At 34.7% G+C, this 12,706-nt stretch overlaps 1 protein-coding gene across 1 annotated transcript in view; it reads left to right on the plus strand.

Annotated features, from left to right (window-relative positions):
• Positions 1-1,220: 1,220 nt before the first annotated feature.
• The window catches only part of IQCH (IQ motif containing H), a 158,209-nt gene continuing 146,723 nt past the window's right edge, over positions 1,221-12,706 (plus strand). Inside the window, exon 1 of the mRNA XM_077939630.1 lies at positions 1,221-1,338. Within this exon, the coding sequence (XP_077795756.1) occupies positions 1,221-1,338 (118 nt within the window). The remainder of the gene's footprint in view (positions 1,339-12,706) is intronic.

The raw sequence follows: 12,706 nt of genomic DNA on the forward strand, positions 1-12,706 counted from the left end.
ATATCTCCTGGAGCCTTCAATAATGCAGATTACCAGGCCCTGTCCTCAGAAGTTTGGACAGGTCTGAGTTGGGGCCCAGGAATTTGCTTTTAATAAGAAATTCTTCCCCTAAATGAGTCTGCAGTAAGTAAACTGAAGATTTCTCTTTGGAATCATTGTTTTACAAGTGAACGTTTTTCAGCTCTCCAACCCTTCAGTGATCATTCTACTGAATTCCTATAACACTAGACTAACATTCTTAATAGTAATATAGTATAGAGGTCATAAGGTAAATGGAAATAATATTGGTCCCTCTTAGAAGGGACCAAGTTGTGTGCCAAATTCTTCAACTTAGGCCAACTTGAATACACAGTTTGTATTCTAGGATTTTGTTGAGACCCAGAGTTCTTTACTTACTTTCTATTATGTAAAAGAACAAGAAGCAACTGAAGCCCTACCACAAATTTATTGCAAGTCGTCCCCAAGTTTCTAGGTTTCTGGTTTCAATATAGTAGATCCACCTTAACAAAAGTTTTCCCTCTAACAGCAGGCTTTGGTCGATCATTCATTGATTTATTCATTTGTTTATTCATTTAATGATGTCTCTTATCCTTTAAAAGATTTGGCACCAGCCATGGTAACACAGTATGAATGCTAGGAATTGTGAATTAGTTACATTAATACTAACCATTTTGCCCAGTTGTATCAAAATAACCTATCTGAGCATTAATATCTTCTGGTGATATGAGAAATGTCTGAAAATAACTCCTTATTTCATAAAGCATGACTGATTATACAACAGGGGCATGGTTTCAAGTACACAGATTTCCTTCTTTTGGAACAAAGAATCTCCTTAGTTATTAAGAATGTGTGCCTGATTTCTCTGAATTTTAAAAAGAGCAATAGTATTACCAATGATTGAAAATACCATAAGTATAAAGAAGTTTTAGTTTGCCTTGAAATTATATTTCCACTTTAAAATGAAATTACTTTAGTGCAATTTTATTTCATGTTACTGCCATTGGAAATGACATTTTTCCTTGGGTTAGAATATTACATTTAAATGAATGTGTATTGTAGCTATTTTTTCATGCAAAGGATTAAGGCACTAGATGTACCCTCACAAATAAGATGATGAATGGAGTAAATTACACTTGTGAAATTTATAGAGCTCTGACTTTGTGGAATTGCTTGGAATTAAACTCACATTCTATTAATGTTTCTTTTTAGGGATTTTAAGTATGATAGAACGAGGGCTGATTCCACCAACAGCAAGGATTACCTTTCAGAATCCACCCATTATACCCAGAGCAGCTCCCCTGCACAGTTTTGGTGAAGCACGTAAGATTCCAGCTGCAGGTAAGACGCTCTCGCGTGTCTGTTCAGTTGGGGACACACAGATATTATCTCTGCCCCAAATCTAGCCTTCTAGTAGCCAACTTTTGTCCTCAATAATAGGACAAGATGAAAGTTGTAATCATCCTGAGTTTCACTTTAGTAAATAAATCAATTGGGCCGGGTACAGGCACACCTGTAATCCCAGCACTTTGGGAGGCCAAGGCAGGTGAATCATCTGAAGTCAGGAGTTTGAGACCAGCCTGGACAACATGATGAAACCCTGTCTCTACTACAAATACAAAATTAGTGGACGTGGTGGCTCCTGCCTGCAATCCCAGCTCCTTGGGAGGCTGAGGCAGGAGAATCACTTGAACCTGGGAGGCAGAGGTTGCTGTGAGTGAAGATCACGCCACTGCCCTCCAGCCTGGGCAACAAGGGCGAAACTCCGTCTCAAAAAAATAAATAAATAAATAAAAATAAATTAACTTTAGCCATCTTTGTAAATTACATATTGAGGGCCTGTGTTCTCTGTGTGTGTTAGAAGGTTCGTATTTTCAAAGGGCTTACAGTTTGGCTGGGGAAACAAGATAGATATAATAAAGATAAATAACGATATAAAGTGACATGGAACAAAAACCAAATGAACTTTAAAGTCTAGTGCCATGGGAGTTCAGAGTAATAATTGCTGAGGGCTGAGATAATGGAAGAAGATTTCAAAGAAAATACTGGATGAAATAGGGTGCTAGAGAGAAGCACCGACCTGGGAATCTAGTAACTCGTTGCAGAATCTTGGGCAAACCATTTACTTTCTCTGGGCTGCAGTTTTCCCAGTCATATAATGATAGGTTTTGGCTGAATTAATTCATATTTAATTATTTGTTATATAAATAATTTTTTCCTAATATTTAAAAATAAATAAATATTTGTCGAGTTATTGTTTTATCCAAAGTAGCGTCTAGGTGCTGGAGATCCAGCAGAAAATGTCAGACAGCGGTTCTGTTCTCATGGTGTTTATATTCTAGAGGGAGACAGGTACTAAGCAGATAAGTAAATGAGAATTTCAGCGAGTGATAAATGCTAGAAATAAAACAATATGGGTTAGAGAATGATAAGGAGGGGGCTACTTTGCTTGTGAGGGAAGGGTCAAGGAATGTCTCTCAGAAGAGATAGGAGGCTTGAGCTGAGATTCAAACGATGAAGAAAAGCCGGTCATGTAGAGATCTAGAGAAGAGCATTTTAGATATATGACAGCACAGGGACAAAGGCCCTTCATGAGCAAGAAGGCCAAACTATGAGCAAGGGAGAAAAAGGGAAGAGATGAAGGTGGAGAAGTAGAGAGGGATTATGTGCTGTAGGCTAGAGCCAAGACTGAGTTGTCCTCAATATTTACTCTTCCCCTACCTCCATAGTAATAGAGTTGTGGGTCGGCACATGTCATTTTAACTGAAGACATTTCCCAGGCTTACTTGCTGCTGGGTGTGCCATGTGAGGAGGCTGTGGACAATGAAGATGTTAAGCAGAAGTAGACTGAAAAAGTTCTGGACTGTGCTCTTTAGAGAAAAGAAGCATAGCCCCTTTTTTGCCTTTCCTTTTTCTGGCTAGCTGGGATGCAGATGTGATGATGAAACTTGGGCATGCATTTTGGAGCCAGAGATGGAACTCCATGTTGAGTCTTGCAGAACTGCCCTGCCAACCCAGGACTGCCTTCCTTTGAACTGTGTATGAGAGATAAAGAACTCTTAATTTATTTAAACGACTCAGCGTATCTTTAAGATCTTTCTTTTTAAATACCTTAGACTATACCAGAATCAGCATGGCAGCCTTCCAAACCACAGTGAAGAGTTACATTTAATTCTGCTAACAGAGAGAACCCACTGACGGATTTAAACAGAGTATGGGATGATCTGATGTATGTTTCAATAACTGCTTTGCAGATAACAAATCATAGTGGGAGCTTGGAGAGTAAATGACTATTGCCATAAACCAGGTGAGAAATGACGGTGGATATGAGGAGGATGGTATCAATGGAGATGAAGAGAAGTGAACAAATTCAGGTTATATTTTGGTGGAAGCATGAGGACTGACTATTGGATAGAAGTGAGGGAAAGAGAGGCATCAAGCATAAATATATATGAATATATGAATGAATATCTGTGAATGTGCTTCAATTTTGTATTCATTCTAGTGTTGATGGGAATTTTAGTGGTTTATACTATAGAGCTATTAGGAATAATACTACTATGAGCATACTTTTTTTTTTTTTTTTTTTTTTCCAGACGGAGTCTCGCTCTGTTGCCCAGGCTGGAGTGTGCAGTGGTGTGATCTCGGCTTACTGCAACCTCCACCTCCTGGGTTCAAGCAATTCTCCTGTCTCAGCCTCCTGAGTAGCTTGGACTACAGGCACACGCCACCATGCCCAGCTAATTTTTGTATTTTTAGTAGAGACGGGGTTTCAACATATTTGTCAGGCTGGTCTTGAACTCCTGACCTCAGGTGACCCACCCACCTTGGCCTCCCAAAGTGCTGGGAGGACAGGCGTGAGCCACCGTGCCCAGTCATTATGAGCATTCTTGTACTTTTAATGCCTTAATTATTAATTCTTACCTTTTAATGCACATATGTAGGTATCTTTTAATGCACATATGTAGCATTTCTGTTGACGATATATGAAAAAATGGAATTGCTGAGTCTTAGTGTTTATATATGATCAGATTTAATAGATACTGCCAAACAGTTTTCCAACGTGGTTATACTGACTTATTTTCCTACTGGCAGTATATGAGTGTTCCAGAATATTCGTCCTTGTCAACACTTGATATTTCTTCAGTTTTTAAAACTTTAGCCATCCTGAAGAGTCTGTTGTGGTATGTCTTTGTGGGTTTAACTTCTACTTTCCTGATGACCAGTAAAATTGAGCAAGTTGTTTTGATAATGCGTATTGGTCATTTGAGTATCCTCTCTTGTAAGGTGATTTAAGACTTTAACCCTTTTTTTTTTTTTTTTTTTTTGAAATTGGATTGTCTTTCTTTTTCTTAGTGATTTATAGGAATTACTAGATATTCTGGGTACTAATCTTTTATCAGTTACATGTATTGCAAATAATTTTTCCTACCCTGTGGCTTGGCATTTCACTGCTACTGTTTTTTGTTGTTGTTGTTGTTGTTTTTACTTTTCATTTTGAGATAATGGTAGATTCACATGTAGTTGTAAGAAAAAATGCAGAGATCCTTTGTACTCTTTACACAGTTTTCCCCAATAGTAACATGTTGCAAAACTGTAATATAATACCACAAGTATAATATTGATGCAGGCAAGATATAGAATAGTTCCATTACCACAAAGGTTCCTCATAGTGCCCTTTTATAGCCATACGAATGGACAATTCTAAATCATCCATTTCATCTAATACAGTGAATTTTAGAACTGGCTTTTTTCATTCAATATAATTCTCTGGAGAGTCATTCAGGTTGTATTAATAGTTTATTCCTTTTAGTTAATAGGTTATATTAATATATGTAATTACATTAATAACCTTATTGCTATTATTGATAATTTAGTCCTTATATTGATAGTTTATTCCTTTTTATTGCTGGGCAGAATTCCATGTTAGAATGTACCACAGTTGTTAAACCATTGACCTGTTGAAGGACATATGGATTGTATCCAGTTTCGAGCTATTATTAATAAAGCTGCCATAAACATTTGTATACAGGTTTTTATATACACATATGTTTTTATTTCTTTAGAATAAATGCCCAGGACTATAATTGCTGAGTCTTATGGTAATTGCATTTTTATTTCCTCTGCATATATTTGGAGCCATGTCATATAGTGTTATAACTTTTGTTTTAACCATCAAATATAATTTAGAAAACTAAAGAAGAAAAGGAAAGTCTGTTGCTTTTATCCTATTTTTGCTTATCGTATTATTTCTTTTTTCCTAATGTTCCCAAGAGTTTTGAACTTTATCATTTGCTTTCTGTTTAGAGAATTTTCTTTAGCCATTCTTTTAGAGTCATTATACTAATGAAAAATTATCTTCATTTTCCTTAATCTTAGAATATCTTGCTTTCCCTCTTTATTCCTGAAGGATATTTTCACTAGGTATGGGATTCTGAGTTGGCAATTCTTTTCTTTCAGCACTTGGAAAAAAAAAAAAAAAAAAAGTTGTGCCACATGCTTTTGGCTTCCATGATTTCTGATGAGATCTGATTTTGAATTGTTTTTTTCCTGTAGATAAGGTGTTGCTTTTCTCCTGCTGCTTTTAATTTTTGTTCTCAATTTTTAGTTTTCAGAAGTTTGACTATGATGTGTCTTGGTGTGGGTTTCTTTAGGCTTATTCTGTTTCAGTCTGGCCTAGTATCTTGAATCTGTAGGTTTATGTCTATTGCCAGATTTAGGAAGCTTTCAGCCATTATTTCTTTGTGTACTTTTTATAGCCTTGACCCCTACCTCCTCTTTATCTAGGACTATGATGATACAAATGTTAGATTTTTTGGATCTAGTCTGACAGGTCCTTGAGGCTGTGTTCTCTTTTCTAGTCTGTTTTTTCTCTTTTGCTCAGATTGGGCGATTTCTATTCTTCTATCTTCTAATCTCATCCACTGGATTTTGTATTTAGGTTACTGTAGTTTTCAGTCCTAAAATTTTCATTTGGTTCCTTTTTATATATTCTGTTTCTTTGTGGAGACTTTCTGTTCCTTTTCTAAGACTATATTTTTCACTTGTTTCCAGACAGTCAGCAATTGCTTGTGGAAAGATTTTTATGGTGGCTGCTTTAAAATCTTTGTCAGGTAATTCTAACATCCTTGTCATCTCACTGTTGGTATCTATTCATTATCTTTCTTCATTCAGTTTGAGGTCTTTCTGGTTCTTGGTATGATGAGTAATTTTCAATTGAAATCTTAGCATTTTGAATATTATATTATGAGACTGTTTCTTATTTAAATCTGTTTTTAGCTGGTACTCCTAACACACTTATTTATTACCCATGCATTTAAGGAATAAGTCCAATTAGATGTGAAATAGCATCCAGTTTATGTATTGCTGGATTTCATTTGCTAATATTTTGGTTTTGATTTTTGCATTTTTGTTCATATGTGAGACTGGCCTAAATTTATTCCTTTCCTGTAATGTTTTCCTTAGGTTTTAATATCAATGTTAGTTTTGCCACAATGAGTGTGATCTTTTTTTATATTCTCTGGAAGAGTTTGGATACAACTGGTACTATTTCTTTCTTAAATGTTTGGAATAATTTACCAATGAATCCATGTAGTTTTCTTTGGAAATAGGCTTAGGATTGAGGAATTTTCGTTAACAAATACAGGACTTCTTTTTTTTTTGTCTGTGTCAGTTTAATAAGTTAATTTTGTGCAAGGAATTTGTCCATTTCATATAAATTTTCTAATTTATTACAATAAAGTTGTTTACAGTATTCTGTATTTTGTAATGTCTGTAGCATCTGTGATGATGTGCTTTCTCATTCCTATTGTTGGTTACTTCCACCTTCCTCATTTTTTTTTTATCAGTATCTCTAAGTGTTTATTGATTTTTTGGTATTTTCAAATAACCAGATTTTTACCTTATTGATCCTTTCTACTATATATTTTTAATTTGATTAGCATAAGTTATCTTTACCATTTCTTCATTTTCTTTGCTTTTAATTTTTTTATTTGTTTAAACTATTGGCACACATGCTTAGCTTATTAAGTTTCAAGCGTTGTTTCTGATATATAAATTCTGATATAAATTGAAGGCTATAAATTTCACACAAAGCCTACTTTAGTAAGTTTGTTATCTCATATTTTCATTATCATGTATTTCAGATTATTTCCTTATTTCCATTTTCATTTCTTCTTTGACTTATAGGATATTTACAAGTGTATACAATTGAGTAGTTCTTAGCTATCTTTTTTGTTATTGATTTATAGCCTAATTTCATTTTTTAGAGAGCATATTCTATATGTTTTCAGTTATTTGAAATCTGACTTACTTTTTGACCCTAGCATATGAAGACTTTAGGTAAACTGTCCATGTGCATTTGAAAATATGTTTTGTATTTGTTGGATGCAGTTTTCTGCATATATTCAATTAATTCAACTTAATCATGTTATTCAAATCTATCTCTATTTTGCCTATTTTATCAATTGCCAAGAAAGGTATGTTAAAGTCTCAAGCTATGCTTGTAAATTTGTCTATTTCTCTTTATTTTTTAGTTCTACCACTTTTTTCTTCAGATCACACATATCTTTAATTTAGTCCTTTACAGAAAGAATCTTTTTCCCATAAAAAGTAAGAATTAAGTGCACATCATTTTAAATAGGAGTGAACAAACTTTTTTTGTAGAAGGCCAGGTAGGAAATATTGTAGGCATTGCATGCCACCTATTATCTCTCTCATATATTCTTCTCCTTTTATTTAAACATCTCTTAAAAATGTAGCAACAGTTCTTAACTTGAGAGTCATACAAAAACAGACTGCAGGCCAGATTTGGCATATGGACCATAGTTTGCCATCTCCTGACTTTTAAGTATTAAAATTAATATGTTCCAGTAGTTATATCAAGAACCAAATAAAATAAAAATCAATTGGTATATTTGCACACCTACAATATGCTCAGGGACAAAAATATAAAATAAATATAATATAGCTACTATCTAGAAATTACTTTAGATAGTATAATTAGAAAAAATGCACACATGAAAAAGACAATATTAAATACAAAACAATATTTTCTGAGTATTTTTAACAGCTAAATCTTATAGTTAAAACAGAGAATAGGGGAGTACATGAAGGGCATAGCTAATGAGCAGCAGAAAAGTTAGATAATAGAGGATCACTGAAAGTCTTTATGGATAGAGGCCTCTTTGAACCAGACCTTGAGACATGAAATAACAGAGAAAATAGAAAATAACATGAACATAGGTGAAAGGGAATTTGGAACTTGTGGGGCAATGAAGGTAACCACAACAACAAAACCCACAACCAGTTCAACTTCCAACCACACCCAGTCATCCACCCTAATGCCCTAGAAGAAGAAGACTGCCATTTCCAGGCATAAATGCTATTTACCTCAGTTTTCACGGTTCTAAGCCCTATGTCTGGCAATTAGTAGAAGCTGTGAGACACAAAAAGCAACTCACTGTCAAGAGACAAATCTGCAGAACCAGACTCAGAGACTAGATATTACAACTATTAGGGAATTTAGAATAACTATGATTAATATGTTGAAGACTAACTGGAAAAATGAGTCATGTGCGAACTGCTAGAGGTTTTCAGCAGGGAGTTGAAAAGTATAAGAAAGAATCAAATAGAAATGTTATAAATAAAAAGCATGGGAACATATAAAGAATGGCTTCAATGGGTTCATCAGTAGAATAAACACAACTGAGGGAAAAAGGTCAGTGAACTTAAGGATAAGTCAAATGAAATTACACAATTGAAACATAAAGAGGAGGAAAAGCAACAGTAACAGAGCAATTGATAACCATGGGACAATAGCAAACCTTTTAATATATGTGAATTTGGAATCTCAGAAGAACAGAGAATAGGGCAGAAGAAATATTTGAAGAGAAAATGGCCAGGAATTTTACCAAAGTGATGAAAGACATCAAACCACAGATCCAAGAAGCCCACAAACAAGATAAATACAAGACACACACACAGAGAGAGAGAGAGAGAGAGAGAGAATCATCGTATTCAAACGGCTGAAAATAAAAATTAAGAGAAAACCTTGAAGATAGCCAAACTAAAAATGTACATTACATACAGAAGAACAAAGATAAACATTACAGTATTCTTCTCATCAAACACTATGCAAGTCAGGAAATAATACAGTGACGTCTTTAAAGGGCTGAAAGAAGAAGAAGTTGTCAGATCAGAATTCTACTTCTAACAAAAATATTTTTCAAAAGTGAAGGAGAAATAGACTTCTTTAGACAAATAAAAAGAGAGAATTTATTACCAGCAGAACTGCCCTATAGAATATGTTAAAAGAAATTTCTCAGGCAAAAGGACTGTAATACCAGAGAGAAATTTGGGTATACACAAAGAAATGAAGAAACCTGGAAAATGTTTCCTTATATTAAATTCATCCAAAAGATAACTGACTATAACTCAGGGGTCAACAAACTTACTCTTTAAAGGACTAGATAGGAAATAAGACTAGACAATAAATAATGTAATGTTTCATTCCTTTGCAAGTTTCTTTGCATCTTCTTTTCCTCCTTATTTTTTCTTTTGCTGCCTCCTCCTTCTTCTCTTTCTTCTCATCCTTTTCCCCCTTCTCCTCCTCTTCCTTCTTCTACTTCTTGATCCTTTAAGAATGTAAAAACCATTCTTACCTCAAAGGCCATATAAATACTGTGAGCTTGATTTGGACTATGGGCCATAGTTTGCTAACCCCTTGTCTAAAGCAAAATTATTAGCAATGTATTGTGGCTTCATGGCATATGTAAAAGTAAAATATATGACAACAATCACACAAGGATGAGGGAGAAATTGATATATAACAATATATTGTTATAAGATCTTTATACATGAAATGGTCTAATATTAATTGAAGGTATATTGATTAATTGAAAGATGTTTTCTATGTCCTGAACAACCATTAAAATATTTTTAAAAGAGGTTTAAATAATAATTTATGTAGCGATAAAATGGAATCATAAAAATATTTACTCCAAAAGCAGAAAATTTGTGAAAATCATGAAGAAAACATGGAACAAATAGAAAGCTAACAAGATGTTAAATTTTAATGCAGCCGTATGTATTAATCTGTTTTCACACTGCTGTAAAGAACTTCCCTGAGACTGGGTAATTTATAAAGGAAAGAGGCTTAATTGACTCACAGTTCCACATGGCTGGGGAGGCCTCAGGAAGCTTACAATTATGGCAGAAGGGGAAGCAGGAGCATCTTACATGGTAGCAGGCAAGAGAGAAGAGCAGGGGAAACCACCGCTTAAAAAAATCATCAGATCTTGTGAGAAGTCACTCACTATCATGAGAACAGCACGTGGGAACCTGCCCCATGATCCATTCACCTGCCACCAGGTCCTTCCCCCAACAAATGGGGTTTACAATTCAGATTACAATTTGAAATGAGATTTGGGTGGGGACACAGGCAAACCATATCACCATATTAAGAATTGTAGGCAATCTTTGCATGATGGTGTGGGACCACACAAATGACTGTTTAAGCAGAAACCCTCCCAGGTAGTTTAGAGTCAGTAGGAAAAATTACAATTGTTTCATGATCTTTAAGATTTTTGTGAAAACATTAAAAACTTTATTCCTCTTTATTATAACTATGTGGGGCAATGAAAAAATAGTAAAATGAATATTTATTTAATATCCTATTATTCTAAACATTAGAAACATTGAAAATAAAGTGTTTGTTAAAAAAAAGAATAGTTTTAAACAGTGCTTGCCTTTTTCTTCTTATCATTAACTTATGATATGGAGTGATAATCTTTACTGTGGCTTGGTGCATTGTCATACTTCTTTCTAACTTTGAATCAGCTTCCAACTTTTTATCCTTTTCACTTTTAATATTATGAAATATCTCTGAGTCCCTTTAATATGAAATTTCTTTCTGGCATCACATCCTCTCAAACATGTACTTTCATCACAACCACTTTCCTCATTTATGTCAGTAAGTTAAACTTGACTACATTCTTCTGGATGCATTACTAGAGTCTTTCAAATGGTGGCATTGTCTACATTCCCATAGTCAGCTATTTCTTCTGTAATTCTACTTACAATATATTTCAATTTCACTTTGAGCACTATCAATTTTCATTCTTTTGGTGTACTTTTAACCTCCTTAACCAACTCTGTCTTTCATTTGTACATTTTTTGTGGGAAAAAAAAGATGCAGATTTATTGCTGGGAGTCAAAGAGGCAATACTACTACATTATTTACAGTCTGTATGCAAACTCAAAAACAGATGCACAGTGACCAATGACTGACAGACTTTGAATGGAATGACTTGAATGGTCACTGATCTTGATATGCATCTGTCACTTATGTAGTGATTTGTGGAATAGAGTTCTAGCAGCAAAGTTTATATTTTATGCAATTACAATTTTATGGTAACTGAAATTTGAACTATGTTGGAGTACTGACGTTATTTAACTAAACTGTGGTAACTAGAATTTGTACGTACTGGAACAGTGCAAAGTAAAGGCTGTCTTTACAGTAAGTGTGAATGTTCTAAATACACCAATTAAAAGACAGAGTTTGTCAGATTGGATAAATAAGCAAGACCCAACTGTATGTGGTCTCTAAGAATTGCAATGTAAATGTCGAGAAAGATAGGTTAAAATAGGAGTAGGGTGAGAAGTGACAAATCTTTCTATAGAAGAATTCCAAATAATGTATTTTTATTTATTTGTTTTTGAGATGGAGTTTCACTCTTGTTGCCCAGGCTAGAGTGCAATGGTGCAATCTCAGCTCACTGCAACCTCTGCCTCCTGGATTCAAGTGATTCTCCTGCCTCTGCCTCCCAAGTACCTGTGATTACAGGTACCCATCACCACGCCTGATTAATTTTTTATATTTTTAGTAGAGATGGGGTTTCACCATGTTGGCCAGGCTGGTATCAAACTCCTGACCTCAGGTGATCCACCCACCTTGGCCTACCAAAGTGCTGGGAGTACAACCGTGAGCCAGTGCGCCCAGCCCCAAATAATTTAAACAGTTACCTCCTCCTCCAGGAAATGGAGCTTATTTATCTACCCCTTCCCTCTCTTTGAATGTGAGCTGAATTTAGTGATTCACATCCAAATAATAGAGTATGGAAAGAAGAAAAATAGGAAATTTGCAGTGGAGAAACCTGGCAAACCCTGCCTTAACCAAATGGCCAAGGATAATATCATTAGTCATAATTCAGGTTGATATCACATGCCTCCTAATATGATATGATGAGGAAGGACTTCACCTTTATGTTATTATACCCCAACAACCTATAACCACAGAGAAAAAAACATGAGAAAAGCATCAGACAAACCCACATTTCAGACATTCTACAAAATACCTGACCATACTCCTCAATACTGTCATGGTCATGAAAACAGGGAAAGACTGAGAAACTGTCACAGACCAGAGGAGCCTAAGGAGACATGATGACTAAATACAGTGAGATATCCTGGATAAGATTCTGGAACAGTAAGAAGACATGAGTGTAAAAACTAGTAAAATCTGAATGAAGTCTTGAGTTTAGTTAATAATAATGTATCAATGATGATTTCTTGCTTTTGACAAATGGACTATGGTAATGGAATATGTTAACATTAAGGGAAACTGAATGACAGTATACAGGACTGTCCTAGATTATCTCTGTGACTTTTCTGTATCTAAAATTATTCCAAAATAAAAAGTTTATATATT

This window comes from Macaca mulatta, chromosome 7 (assembly GCF_049350105.2).
Source record: "Macaca mulatta isolate MMU2019108-1 chromosome 7, T2T-MMU8v2.0, whole genome shotgun sequence".
Taxonomy (NCBI): Eukaryota; Metazoa; Chordata; class Mammalia; order Primates; family Cercopithecidae; genus Macaca; species Macaca mulatta.